The 15,712-nt window shown below is 46.5% G+C and overlaps 1 protein-coding gene across 2 annotated transcripts in view; it reads left to right on the top strand.

Moving 5' to 3' along the window:
- The window catches only part of SLC38A3 (solute carrier family 38 member 3), a 558,646-nt gene that overhangs the window by 185,364 nt on the left and 357,570 nt on the right, over nt 1–15,712 (top strand). For both annotated transcript variants that reach the window (XM_069644136.1, XM_069644135.1), the window contains exon 2: nt 8,478–8,686. In XM_069644136.1, the coding sequence (XP_069500237.1) occupies nt 8,577–8,686 (110 nt within the window). In that variant the 5' untranslated portion in view covers nt 8,478–8,576. The remainder of the gene's footprint in view (nt 1–8,477; nt 8,687–15,712) is intronic.

The raw sequence follows: 15,712 nt of genomic DNA, 5'->3' as shown, positions 1-15,712 counted from the left end.
TAAGTGGGGTCGGGAGGGCGGAAGGGAGGGGATGGGGAGGAAGTAAAAAAAAAAAAGAAAATTGTACCGCGGTCTCCAGCGGGAGATGGCCCCGCTCCGAGTCTCCACATGGCTGGAGCCTTCCATCATCCCCCGCCGGAGATCGCAGGATAGAAGGTAAGTCAGCTGGGGTGGGAGGTGGGAGGAGGGAGGGAAAAAAAATTCTTACCTGAGTCCCCGGCGGGGGACGAAGGAAGCCTCCAGCCATGGGGAGGCTCGGAGCGGGGATTGCCCCGTTTCGAGCCTCCTCATTGGCTGAGGGGCTGCCACACCCCCCGCCGGGAACAGAGTAGCCGGCACGCACTGTGTGGACGGGAATACCGTGTGGTATGGCTCGCAAATGAGCCAATCACCACACAGTATTCCTGTTCAGCCGCGCATGCCGGGTACTAATGAGAGATAATTGAGGCAAGGCTGAAGGGGATTGGTTGCAGAACAAGACAATAGGAAAGCAGGGATAACACCCCGTTTGGGTGCAATGTGTCAGCTTGAAGCCAGTTCCCACCGCCCTGTATGAAAGGCAATGAATGGCCTGTCTGGGTCCATCAGTTAACGCAGGTGTCCCTGCAGAGTGGACCCCTTTCAGAGGGACGAAGGATGTACTTTGGGGGAGACAGGGAGTCTGCACCCATCACAAACATCAAGGGAGACCTTCCCTTTAATCAAGAGTTACGGAGGGCTCAGTTAAACAGAGAGACACTTTGATCTACAACAGACAGGAACATGCGTGGGACTTAGGTATGTGTTGTCACCCCTCATCCGTCCTGTTGCAGAGCACTCTTTTCCTGACCTCATGCATAACAGAAGATTGTTGTTTAGGATCCAGGATTGGTTCATTAAGGTGGGCTTAGCCTCCAACAATCACTGGGGCCCATTTGGCTTTAAGAGAGGGCTGAACCCCTTACATGGCAGATCATCCGACGACTTCGAGAGGAGTAAGAAGTACTAATTTGGTCCTGGGCTGAAGGTACAGTCTACCTTACATTTTCCGCCACTGAATGAAGGCCAGGAGTTCCAAGTGGGAAGCAAGATCCCTCCCCTAAACTTCTCCCAGGGAACAGAGGGAGTTACTGAATCCAGATGACCCATCCAGCACCTCCAGAAACAGTACCCAGCCAGCACACAACGTGACCTGCTAGGTTCTGCCAGGAGGCTTCCTAGGTGGGAAATGCCGGAGAGTCTCTGGACAAAGGACAAGGCCATTGCCTGCAAACATTCTCCTGAGGTTTGGGCTGTTGACCTTGAAAGGTTGTTGACACGAGCCCTGCGAAGAAACTAGAAGGAATGCCACACAAACATCAACCAACGTCCATCTTTTAAGGAAATGTTTTGAGACTGTCGGGCCTTCGAACCGCATCCGGCTGCACTGCTGACTGTTGTCATGCCAGACGCCTCGACCAGCGCTCCAGATCCACCAACCAGCAAAGAGACAATGATTCTTGGCCCTGAGCCACCCCGCCGGCCAGCCTGCAGCCATCCGTCCAGCCTCGCTTGTGGAACTGCCTGTCGCCTGATACCCGCAGCTATCTCCCGCCACAAACTCTGTCTCAGAAGCTGCGAAGCACCCTGAAACCACTTCAATGCTGTCGAGCATCAATAACTTCTTAACCACCAGGTACATTGTGGTTCTACCCCCCTGGTCCTTCTCCAAAGGCCCCTACTACCCTTTGCCCCTTGGTGCTGAAACCAATAACCTTGAACAGTATGACTGATTACTTTACCAACTACCCTCCTGGCAGTATGCAGAGTGCACCCCTTTTCTTCGTGAAACTGTCTGTCCTCTCTTTCCCCTTAAAGGGTGGGTTGTATTTGCAGTTTGCTAGAACTGTCTGTTGTAGTAATAATAAAGTAGATATTTATATACAACCTTGACTGGACAGTCCCTTTTATCATTGTTTAATAATTGTATTTATGCTGTGTTGCAACTAACCAACAATCCACCATCTTGCGGAGATAAGCCTGCCGTTCTGTCCACATTACCAAAAATTGAACAAGGGGGTTTATAATTCACCTGTATTCCAATCTGTTCGGATCCCTTCTGGTGTACTATAGGTGTGGGGGTGATTGATGGTTTAGAAACCGTTATTCATCCCAGGACCACTGGTGCCCCGGAAGTTAATTTGTCACAGCAAGGGAGTCTCAACATACGCCAAGGCGCAGTGCCTATTCTAGCTTCCTAAACTAAAGGGCTTACCACAAGTGGTATAATAAATAGCCACCATATCATGGTATTCTGCTGCCAGGGAATGCCATCAGGAAATGCCAGTGGCAGACTTGCCTTTCACTCCTCTACAGGGGGCTAGCAGGGTCAGAATGAGGCATAAATTTGTCTCTGGCACCATTGAAAAAGCGGCCCAGAGTTGCAAATGGCAATTCATTGCTTTCGTGACAGACTGTTTGAGTAGTACCCAATGGGGAGGGTTTTGATAAAATGTGATGCAAAGTGTGCATTTTAAAGAATATTTATTGAGTAACACTGGTCAAAACTATTAGCCGCATAGTGAAGTCACTTATCAAACTGGCCCACATGGGCCAAAAAAAGTGGCCCACTTTGAGCAAACAAAATGGCCCACACTAGCATTTTCCATTTTTGGTTCGGGCATTGCCCTATAGGCCAGTCGAGCATGTGGGCTAGTGGTCGAAAGTGAGGGAGGGAGGTGTAAAGTGGTGCAGGGTATTGCCTCACGGTAAAGAACAAAGGTGGGATGTGTTCAGCAGCATTTATTTGTTATATATACGCGCCATAATACCGCATTCACTACATGCATAGAACTTAGCATACCTCCGACCCCCCAACAAAACATAACATGGTAGTTGGGTCCCTACCAATAAGAGGGTTCCTTTCATCTCAGAGTCGCGAGTGACATGAAAGGCAATTGAAGCTTTGTTCTCATTATCTATCACTTGGAAACCCTGTGTAGATTATATGACATTGTTGCTACCCATGTGTAATTCTGTACATAGTGATATTTAATTCTCCTTCCACCAATAAGCATTGTGATAATAGATGTTGTTGTTTATTGGCACTTAAGATATCATCGGAATGATGAGACAAAAAAAGATATCATCGGAATGAGGAAGTGAGGAGTCTGCCCTGCCAGGCTTTTAACTTGTCAAGTGCAGGTTAGCCCCATGTCAGAGGCAAGGGCTTAACCTATGCACTTTACACCTGAATTGAGTAGGCCATTCCAAGCACCGAAATATGCATTTGCCATTTTTTCGCTATATATCAGCGACTGCCATTATATATTCAAGTAATCTCCTCATTAGTTAGATTCTGTGCAGTTGGTGTGGGAAGGGATGAAATGAGTTCAACGCTCCAGCTTATCTGCTTTGGGGATCATGCACTCCACAGCATTCCATGATGAGGAAGCTGTTTGGAAGAACATTACTTTCCACGAAGCAGGCTAATCGCACCATGTACGTGATAAAAGTTGGCCGTTGAGGGCTATGCCACCAATCAGCCAAAACTCAAAGTAAATAACCATTGACAACAGCAACGGTTTTTGCTTTTGTGAAGGCAGGGGATGGGCATTTGGTAGTATCTGGCAATCAGATATATAACAGGTAGGACATATTGTGAGCACCTGAGCATATGATGTAAGTGTGTGGAAAATGTCTATCCCATACCTATAAGTAAGTCAAAACTGTTGGTCTTGCCATTGCTTGTTTTTACAGGGCTTCAGTGCAAGGAACAGATGCAAGAACTCACATATTGCTTATAAATCAAGTTGCTGATGGCACATTTTGTGATGAATCAACTTCCGGGGGAACCAGTGGTCGAGGGATGAATATCGGTTTCTAAACCATCGATCAGCCCCACATCTCTAGTACACCAGAAGGAATCTGAACAGATTGGCAACACAAGCAAATTATAAACCTCCTTGTCCAATTTTGGTAACGTGGACGGAATGGCAGGCTTATCTCCGCAAGTTCGTGGATCGTTGGTTAGTTGCAACACAGCGAAAATACAATTATTACCCAATGATAAAAGGGACTGTCCAGTCAAGGTTCGATAAAAATATCTGCTTTATTATCACATTAGACAATTCTAGCACACTATAAAATACAACCCACCCTGTAAAGGAATGCAGAGGACATACAGTTTAAAGAAGGAAAAGTGATGCACTCTGGCTACTGACAGGAGGGTAGTCCGTAAAGTAATTAATTGCAACAGTTCAAGGATACTTGGTTTCAGCACAAAAAGGGCAATGGGTCCTCGAATTGTAACTAGGGGCCTCCGGAGAAGGACCAGGGAAACAGAACCACAATGTACCTTGTGCTTGTAGAGATTCTTGGTGCTTGACAGCATCGAGTCAGTTTCAGGGTGCTTTGCAGCTTCTGCAACAGAGTTCAAGACGGGAGACAGCTGCGGGTATCAGGCGGCAGCCAGTTCGGCGAGCGGGCTGGGCAGACAGCTGCAGGCTGGCCTACATAACGGCTCAGGGTCAGGAATCATCTCACTGCTGGTCGGCAGGTCGAAGTGCTGATCGAGGCATCTCGGGCAGCGTTAGCAACTGTGGCATAACAGAAGTCAGCAGTGCAGTCAGTTGCAACTCGAGGGGCTCCACTGGCTTAAAAATGTCTGTTAAGGTGGAAATCGTTGGATGCTTGTCGATGCACTCCTCCTAGCTTCTTCACTGAGCTTGTGTCATTGTTTAAGGCAGAAAGGCACAAAGCTGAGAAGAGTGTTGCAGACAACTGCCTTATCCTTCGTGTGGTTCAGAGACTCTCTGTCACTTCCCACCTAGGAAGCTTTCCGCAGAGCCTAGCAGGGCACGCTGTGTGTTGGCTGGGTACTGGTTCTGGAGTTGTTGGAGGGTCCTCTGGATACAGTATCTCCCTCTGTCCACTATGGGATGTTTAGAGGAGGGATCTTGCTTCCCTCTTTGGAAATCATGGCCTTTATTCACTAGCGGAAAGCTGTAAGGCAGACTGTACCTTCAGCCAGGGTCCAATGATGAGTTCTTCTTGTTACTCCTTGCAAAGTCTTCAGATGAACTGCCCAAATGATGGGCTCAGCCCTCTTTTAAAGCCACGTGGCCTACCTTGATTGGTGTAGGCTAAGCCTACCTTAATGAACCAATCATGGGTATGCACCAACCATTTCCTGTATGCACGAGGTCATCACCAGAATGCTTTGCAAAACAGAAAAGGTAAAGGAGTGAACACATGTCCGACCCATCTTCCAGTCTGTTGTATATCAAAGGGGTTCTCTAGTTTATGGATCTCTCCGTGGTTCCAGATTACGGCGGCAGGTCTCCCTTGAAGCTGCACCTAGACAAGACTTTCGGTCGCCGCCAAACCACATACTCGTACCTTCTGAATTGGGTCGCCCTGAGTGGAAGACTATTGCAAACAGCTGTCCTAGACCTGATGGTTCACTGCCCTTGTTACTAAGAGGCGGGAGCTGGCTTCAGGTTGACACAGATGCATATCAAAGCTTGTTGGGGTTTCCTGTCTCTGTAAACAGGCGAGCACCCACACACTGTGGGGATGGGCGAATTCCTCACACACTCGGTTAAGACATATGTATTGCACCAGTTCCTAATGTAATGATGAAATTAAGCAATGTGCTTAGAAATAGCACTGACAAGCCTTATAGAGCTCAAAGTTTGATGTTACTGCATCATAGAGCTAGTTCAAAGAGATACCAGTAAGGTGTGCTCTGAGCAAGGAGGGCGTAGGAAGTGGGTCGGAATGGCCATAGCAATTAGTATGGCCAGGGGCAGTCAATGGAGCTGTAAATAACCAAACACCTACAAGCTGTGTGCCCCTCCCACATCCCATCTACCTCCTATCTGTACTCTAATTCAATAGTTTCAGCTTGTATGTGGCGCAAAAGCACCACCAAATAGCCAAAACTAACAAGATAGAAGCTGCTAGTCAGTACAGACAAAGCAGACAATGTAACTTGCACTACTGTTAAATATGTCCCGATGGCTACTGTAGAAACAAGCATTGGCAATGCCCACAGTTTGGGCTTTTGTGTAGCCAAGGGAAATAACCTTGCCAAATATTGCCATAGAGGTATTAACTGGCCACTGATATTAGCAGGTGCCTAATGGGATGAATACCTGGGCATATAATAACAGTGCCTGGCAAATGTCTAAAACTTTTACACAAGGCTGAACTGTTGACTTTGCCAAGGCTCATTTTTAAAACTCCTTCAGCAAAGGACACATCCACAGTGCTTATAAATCAGGTTGGCAGAAGACATACCTGATTAAGACCGTTTTATTACACCAGTAGTGGGTTTACACCTCCAATTAAGTCATTAACTCTCAGAAGACTGCTAAGAAAAACACTGGTAGACACTTCAATACAAAGTTAGATGGTAAGGCTTGATTAAAGTGAGCTCAACAACTTCCCATGCAGTGTTTTGGCCAGGAAGGGTCAGAGAAGGGTGGGAATGGCCATAGAGATTAGCATGGCCATGCAATGTCATTGGGTGGGTAAATAACCAAACACCACCTTCAAGCTTTGTGTTCCTCTTCATATGCCATTTCCCCCTAGATGTACACTCTATATCAATCATTTTGGTTTATAGATGGTGCAAGCACCACCTAATACCCCAAACTAAAAATAAGGTTTGCCATCTATACATCACTCACCAACTTAAAAGTCCACAGACACTAAACTATGTTTTATCACACACATTAGCAAGCACTCCTTCAAACTAGCAGGAATTCCATCCCTAATATTTGAGTGCCACGTTCATGCCACATTCTCAGTCGAACCATTGACTGTATTGTATTGTATTCATCATTTATATAGCACCCTTTCCCCATTTGTATGGCCTCAATGCGCTTTGTGGTTGGTAGGCCCTCAGGGACTGAAGTCCATGTATGAGCGATTCTAAGAGTTAATTTTTAAGATGCGTGTGTGCATTTTACCGGGTTACTACTTCGGTGGGCTGGCTAGGCTTCAGTAAGCAACCCGGAGGTCAGGCACATGGGTTGGTGCTGTTGGTGGTTTGGGATAGAGTGTTAGTGCCGGAGATCCAATGTGTACCCAGCTAGACCGAAATGTATATACCGTAAACTTGGTTGGAGTTCATCTTCAATGTCATTTTCCTCCGTCCAACGCGATTGTCTGGTCTCACCAGTTGTGGTCTCCCTAGGTAGAGAGCATGATCGGTGTTAGATAGGCCTGAGGGGATGGCAGAGTGATGTACGATCGTCTGGGGGTGAAGGGAGGGTGCCAAATTGATCAAGGCGTGCCACTGCAAACGCTGTCTGTATCCGTGGAGGTTTAGGTGTGTTGTCGGGTTTAGTCCAGGGTTTCTGTGCATGTATCACAACAGTATAGGGTGCGGGAAGGTTTCAAGAGGAGGAAAGGTGCCAAGTGATTATCAATGTTGAGGACGTGCAGGGGCAGAGAGTTCCAGATGATTGGGCTTGGACGGAGGAGGACTGAATAAATAACACACTGTTAGATTCACTGCGTGTATATATATCGTGTGTCAATGTCAATGTCCTTAAACCAACATTGTACCTGGATACCAATTACTGGAGGAGAAAACCCCACAATCTGTCCGATAAAGTGAGATTTAAAATGAAAAACACACTCCTGGTTATACAACGTAACCACACACACTTGTACACATTCTAGACGTTCACACTAGAAGACCTGCTCCTGTAAAGCGGATTCTGTACCACACACCGACTCGTATTTGTATGAAGTATACTAAGAACACACTGTCGAGCACACGAAAAAGCACAATTGGAAACATAAACACAGACCAACACACAGAAGGTGAGAGAAATACACTGAGGGGGGAGGGGTCGGTCATGTGCACTCATGCATGAACACAAACCAAAGGAATGCAAACATATGCACTGGTATCAGTCATACGGATGCACCGACATGCACTTTCACAGTCTCTCTCTCTCACACACACACGCACGCACGCACTCACGCACGCACGCACGCAAACACATACATAAAGTAGGCACCAACAGGTAGGCTCTCACGCTTAAACGCTTTCCCCACCAGCACTGTGCACACGTCCTTAGCTTTCACTGGGTGGTGGCAGATCTTGGGGCGCATGGAAAGGCCCGCGTGGAGAAACAAGGCCACCGTGGAAAAATTGCCTGTGTCTGAGAGCCAGTGCCTGGGAGGCAATGACACCCGCCCAGTGTGTACTTCTAATATACACGTGTACGCCAGGCAAGCCTCCATGGGAGAAGCTGGCCCCACCTAACTGCAATGAGCTGTTTGCATACCTTATCTCGTGTTTATTTTCAGAGAAAAATTGCAACAGCAGGCAGTTCCGAGCGTGTTCCCTGCGCTACCCTCCAGCCCCTTCCCATCAGTCAGTCCTATGTGTCACTCCGTCCTCCGTCCTACCTCATCCACCGGTCTCCCGCCGCTGGATGCCCCCTGGTGCTGTCAACACCGAAGTCTGATTTGGATCTTTCTCTCTCCACTTTCAGAGAACAACTGACCGGAGCACCCCAGCCGCACCTGGAAAGTAGCGAACAACGGGGTACACGTTGCGAGCCTGACTGCTGATCCGGGGGTCGCCACCAGCTATGGAGTCCGGACACGTCCCCTTGCAGACGGAAATGACGGAATTTGTACCAAACGGCAAGCATGCCGAGGCGATGAGCCTGGGCGCCGCGCTGCCCATCGAGAGTGGCCGGTAAGTGGGGTGGCCTGCGGCGGTCGTTGCTTATGCTTTTGTGATGCTGTATTCTTCAAGGTAGACTTTGCCATAAGCCATGCCATGCCGGCCTGTTTGCCTCAGCTCTGGTGGACCCCAGTCCAGAGTACCGACAGGACCTGTGTTGGTAGGATCCTTGGAGGGGGCACCGCGTCAGTGCTGCCTTCTTATCAAATTCCCTCGGCTGACCCACACTCCACACCTTTTTGCTATTCTCCCAAGCCTGAAACACATTTGCACGGGGATATTTTAAATCCATGTGATTAGATTTTGTAATATGAAATGTATATCGTTATCATGCATTAGGCATAGCAATGTTATACAGGTGAGATACCCTTTCCAGACAGAGTATATGCCACGCCCTGCTCCATAAAACGCTATATGGCTACGCATGCAGTCAGACATTGCATGAACAACCTTCAGTGAGGGCAGAGTGGTGAGGTGAGGGTATGGCAAGTCAAGAGAGCGGGGTTGATATTATGCGGGCCATTAACAGGGTGAGAGAAAGTGTAAACGTAACATCGCTTTGAACCCACTACGGTGGGGACTTGGCACAGAGCAAAAGCACAGCATTATAACACAAGTTCATGCCATAGACCTATTCGGATGCAACATTTTGCTGAAAGACAACACCTCACCCTAATGTCCTACCTTGACTCTTATTAACGGTACTATCGTGCAGGTATTCACCCGCTTCACAATCTGTATTGTTTCCTGGCATTAAAATACTGGGGTTTATTGTTTTTCACACACAATGGTACACCTTTTATCAATCTCTGAAAGGCTGATCCGTTCCTGACAGAAATGTAAAAGTCGGACCCAGAGTATCCATAGCTACCATTAGCCGTCACACAACACACTTATGTTCTTATCAACTTTGGGGTGTTGCTGTTTTGCTCATGTGCTACATGCAGTCTTCAGGCAGGGCCAGCAAAGATGGCTACCTTACTCCGAACCCAGCCGGCACCTGCACACAGAGCATTCTGTAAAGGGCACAAAGCAGCCCTTGCCACCAGGGATGCCTGCAGAGTTGTTGCTGTCCTAGTGGGAAATACACCTACCCCCACATAAGTATTGTCTCCCCCACCCCCGAACTCCCACTAGTTTCCACCACCCAACAAGAGGAAAATTAAATTAACCTTGAAGATCTTTGATATTCGTCTTTTCTCTTAATATAATAAGTTATTTATAACGCGCTTAATACCCAGAGGTTTCTAAGCGCAGACCCGTGGATTGAACCTGTGGTGCGCTGTGTCGTCTTGCTTCCAAGGCGAGCACGTTGCCCGTGAGCTATCCTCCCGAGCGGATTAATGTAAATAACTTTGAAATTCATTTGTACAATCCAGAGTCTCAATGCAAATTCTAGAACCAACTATCAACACTTTCATTGGTGTGAAATGCTAAACATTAATGAAAGGTTTATTGGTATTCCAACATCATGTGATCCGAAAGACTAGCACCAAATTCAGGTGGTCTACAGGCTGTGTGCATGCCATAAAGGAACCTACCAGTTCGTTTGGGATAACCCATGTTGAAGATGCTACAGCAAAGAAGAGATGCCACATTATTATTTTTTCTACTATCTAGCTAATCAGATAACATGTGCAGTACCTCCCAGAAATAGTGGGGCTGCAGTTCTTAAACTACTTCGGCTTGATCCCACTACTTGAAGAATCCTCCTACCAAGAGGATAACTTTGCCAAATGTTCAATACTCAGTCACATGCTAACGCATCATGATTAACTGTATGTAATCGATTGTAAAGACTTCAGCCCTGAAGAAGCTCACTTATGAGTGAAACACGTGTCGGCCAGATGTTTCTTTGTTGATTTATCAAAGGAAACTTATTGAATATTCACATACCAATGTATGGTACATCTGTATATATGGGCAATGATTTGACTCGCTTTCCAGGATTCCATAACTCAACTATTGGGATTTAAATTTGAAGCAATATTTCATTTGGGAGTTAGCGCATCAGATCACAAGATAGTTCTTGTGTAAGATTGTTACTAGTGGCACATGGGGTTTAGGTTATGTGATAGTCACCAGTTATTGCACAATATACTATCAACATACCAGCACCAGGTCATAGGGCGATCTGTACCCACAGGCTCTTGGGTAAATATTACTAACGACAGAGTACTTGTCAATATTGTAATGCACATTGTGATGAATCCATGGACATTAGGCCCAGAGGCTACCTCCAAAACAGTACCTCCTTCTGCCTCCATCAACAGCTTAACTCCATTAGCCAGTAACCCCTGCCTTCCATTTCCCAGGGGTTCCAAAAGACGAACCACAACTAGGAACCCAAAAGAAAAAACGACCCCAAATGTGCAATATGCCATTCATTTCACATTTTAGTTAGGAGAGAGAGACATGGTTTTCAAAGGGGGTTATCATTTGTGAGCCAAGAGGCAACTGTTGTGTTGTGAAATATATTCATATATTAATGGCCACTATTAACACTATAATCACAGCAACACTGCAGTGTACTAAACCACGAGTGAGGCTTTTTGTTTAATGCCATTCACTGTGAACACAATCACTTATCATGTCTTGCAGTTAAGGCACAGTAATGCACAGTAAGACGAAAGTAATTATCCATGATCACACACTTAGTTAAATGCTCAAGTTGGGGTGTGATTTGGGCACTGTGACTTGGCCGCGCCCATTTCCAGGTCTAGTTGTCAATGTGCAATTATTTGTGAATGTTGGACTTTCAAAAACTAAAATAATACTGTCTTGTATGTGGCGCTGAATTTGAAACGGCATAAACCACATGATAAGCAAGCTGCACAATATATCAGGGGCCAGATTACAGAAACTTTGCACTTGTACAAGTGCAAAGTTTGCATGGTATTAGCACTAGGACAAAGCGTGCCCTATTTTTAAAAACACTGGGGGCCTCATTACGACCCAGGTGGTAAGTTACCGCCTGGGTCGTACCCTTACCACCATGGTGTAAACTATGTTTACACCATGGTGGATGGCGGATTTACCGCCCCATTCCAAGGTGAGTGGGGAGGTAAATCCCCATTTCCCATTTACCCTTCCCCATTCCCATTTTTGCCACATAGTGCATAATGGGAGTGGGGAAGGCGCTAATTACGCCACCGTAAATTACGGTGGCGTAATTAGCACCATGGTCCCTTAGCGCCATGGATTTTAACGCCTGCAAAAAGCAGGCGTTAAACTCACCATGGCGCAAAGGGATCTCAGAATCATGCGTTAAGGGTCGGCGCCGTTTACGGCGCCGTCAACCCCTTAACGCCTGACTCGTAATGAGGCCCTGGGACACATTAAAAAACCATTGCATCTCAACAAGTGCAGTTTGGCATATTAAAGGCACCAGGGCTAAGATTGCCCTAGTGCTAAAAAGATACATGTGCAATGCATTTTTGTATTAGGGCAAAGATTGCCCTAGTGCTCATACCATTCCATATTAGCACTAGGGCAAACTTTGCCCTGGTGCAAAATGTAGTGAAAATGCATCTTTTTGCACTAGGGCAATTTTTGTCCTGGTGCTTTCGATATGCCAAACTGCACTTGTTGAGGTGCAATGGTTTTTTAATGTGCCCCAGTGTTTTAAAAAAAAATAGGGCAAGCTTTGCCCTAGTGCTAATACCGTGCAAACTTTGCACTTGCACAAGTGCAACGTTTCTGTAATCTGGCCCCAGATATCCTTATAGACACGTGCTAATCAAAATGAGTAATATTGTAGCTTTATTCTCCGCATAAAAAATGGAAGAGTGTAAGTAAAATAGTGGTTTTACAGCTGTACAGTCACAACCCAGAGTCACGGCCAAAATAAACTGCGATGCACTCAGCTGCTTATACTAGTATTTTGTCACAGGCACGCAGCTTATTCCACAAAAAGGAAAGTGTTTTTTTTTCCATATCAAGACAAACTGCCATGATGGACATAACCTACACAAAGAGTTGTTTTAATTTTTAGATTGTATAATTGTTGCTTTCTAAGGAGAAGACACCGATTGGGTCGCTAAGCAGAGTTTTGTAGGGACGCAGAGACACACATGCACCTACCCCTATGGCAATCACCAGAATGTTCAGAATCATGACACCTCTCACACACAGTGGCCGCTCCAGTTATCACGTTTCTGCTCGTTGTGGCGTTTCCTGCCACGCCCCGCCACTAAAAAGCCTATGAACGAGGTGCACAACATAAAGAGACATGTTAAAGTATTTACCTGGCCATCTGTTCAAACGTGGTTAGGTTAGCACAAGTCTGTGGATCGAGATGCCGCACCACAGCAAAGTCGTACCCATGCTAGAACACACACACAAGAGTGACTACTGACAGACACAGACATAAACCATACCTCGTGCAGCAGTGACCAAGGTCTTTATGGGTCTACTGGATGCAGAGAGGAATGCTGGCTGTGAGGGTCTTGCTTTCAATGGAAATAAAAGACAAGGCAGAAGAGGTCCTGCGTCTCACATTGAGGAGAATTGTAAGTCTCGCGATCTGCCGGATCCAGGCATTCTCTCCACGCCACTCACAGAACTGGCTAATGATTGGTGTAATATATTTAAAGTTGAACAAATGAAGCGGGAATATTTTCTAAAAATGCAAATTTTAGTGGCATACAAACGTTGCACTGCCTAGTGGTGGTGACACCCTTCACACCTCCCCTCCCCCGACTGTGCCTCTGCACGTGTCTAAGTTTGACTGGCCAAGGAACCGGCTCTCTTTACCCCTGCGCCTCTAGAATGTGGCCACCTCTGCAGTCCTCACTTTCAGGGCTAGGACTGTGGGAGACTACAGGGCCACTTTCCCGTGAGATGGCCTCGCCTGACTCGCATGAACCCATTCACCTCTAAGGTCTCTGAGCTAAGAGGGCTCCTTTGAAACCACTGGGGAAAGATGGAGTCTTTGTGCTTCCAGTCCCAGTTGCTGGAGACTGCCACCGTCTCACACGAGGCTATATTAGGTCGCCCAACCCTGCATGCAATGGCAGAAGACAGTGCCTATAAAAAAAGACCCTTATTTGAATCAATTCCAACGTTATAATGTTATGAAGGGCGACTTTTGGGAATAATAGTGGGTCATGTTGCGCACCCTAATTGAAATGAAACCGATACCTTGTGGTTTGGTGCACTATTTAAATCAATAAATAAACAAATAAATGTGTTGATCGTAATATATCATTAAGCAGCACTCATAGAAACAATGTATTGAAATGCTTTCCTTTGACTCTCAAACGGAGGATTGTCACTATCATGTCAATATCATGTCACATCATCACTCAAAGGGCCCATTTCAACAGTGAAAACTTAAATTCTCAAATATATTTTCATACATTTAATTCTTCATAATTTCAGGTTTTGTTCCCACTCGTTTTTTGCCAATAACTTTATTAACCGGGTTAAAACCCAATTGCATTGCCAGACTTTCCCTGTTGCGCCCTTTTCTATAATCACTTTCCTGCTGCCTCCCCTTCCCCTTTCCATCCACCCTCACTACCCAACTTCTACAGGAGAAGTTTCAACCTTATCGGCCAGTACATTCTCTTCGTTCGCGAGACGCCCGCCTGCTTCTCGTTCCACGCTTCCGGCGCCCAAGGATGGGTGGTAGCTCCTTTTCTATCGCGGCAGCCAAGCTATGGAAAGCCCTTCCTTTCCCTCTTCGTGCCATAGAAGACCACCTTGCTTTCCATCGCCTTCTGAAAACCCACCTGTGTTAAGCTGCTACTGAGCCTGTTGTATTCTTTAGCACCAAGATGCCTCTGGCGAAAGCGCGCTATACAAGAACTGATACCATACCATACCCTGTCAGTATTCGCTCCCTTCCTTTTCTTTTTTCCCCCTTCCCCTCACCCCCTCACAACCAATCTCAAAAGTTCACTCTCACCAGACCCATTCCACCCCGTGCCCACTTAGTGGGTTCCCCCTTCCACTTGCTCTTTCTGACGCTGAACACTCTACCATCAGCGAGTCCCTCATCACAGTGCTAGGGAAGGGGTACATGAGCCTTACAGACGGCTGGACAAGCACCTCTCCTGGCCCCAAGTTGCTTTTCTATGACTTCTTCCTTGCTTACTAATCATAGAAATGGGACGTAGCTCCACAGTGAGATGTTGCTGTTTGGTTGTAACAATGCTGAGGGTTTCACCTTGAAATTGGTTTTTGATACATCTCCATTATTTAGTGGAGATTATTAGCAGTCAGAACTTTCCGGGAACAACTTTCCATGGCACACCAGGCAGTAATACGGTCCAATATGTGAATATTTGCTCACCCTTGTTGTTCTGCGAGGTTCCCACTGCTCCTGATCAAACAGAAGAAGGAAGGCACATATTTAGGACCATGGACCCTATAATTTGCCTTCAAATGCTAACAAATAAGTCATGTCCCCATTTCTCCAGCTTTTTGCACGAGCAGGTTAATTACAGTTCAATATTTTGTGCTCCAGAATGGGGGCACAGAAGAAAACCACCGGGCTAAACCAAAGTAAAAAACAAGCCCTCTAGCTCGATCACTAGTGCAGACTTGCCGCAGGGAGTTTTACAGATGTTTGGAGCACATGTGTAAGAGATTTGCGACAGTACATAGATAGTGAAGGAGAAACCTGCTGCTTTTGCACCATGTGGCACGTGTCTGTAACCCCTTCTGCTGGCTTAAGCATTGAACAGAGGTATTTCCAAAGCACCTGATTGGCCAATGCGTCGTTGGGAAGCCCACCAGGCTAATGGGGCCACTATGACTTTGTAAGTGTTATGCCGTGTGTGCTGCCATTGCCCAGTGGTCGAAGTGTACGAAAAGAAGTAGTGGAACTATGTTTCCTGTTGGCCTTCCCCAGCTCCTGAAGGCAAGCCCCTCTACACGCACACTCCGGAGTAAATGCAACCCACTAGGGAAATAGGCCAGGAGGTAGCTTTGCAAGGATAACAAGCTTTACTTGTACAGAATACAAATGCCAGCAAAGAACTCTGCTGCTCGAGAGCGCTCTGGTTTTACATCCGTAAACATGGGTTTATA

Source organism: Ambystoma mexicanum, chromosome 2p, assembly GCF_040938575.1.
Source record: "Ambystoma mexicanum isolate Mex_15411 chromosome 2p, UKY_AmexF1_1, whole genome shotgun sequence".
NCBI lineage: Eukaryota > Metazoa > Chordata > Amphibia > Caudata > Ambystomatidae > Ambystoma > Ambystoma mexicanum.
The sequence above is the reverse complement of the archived record's forward strand: the minus strand, read 5'-3'. Positions and strand labels throughout refer to the sequence as shown.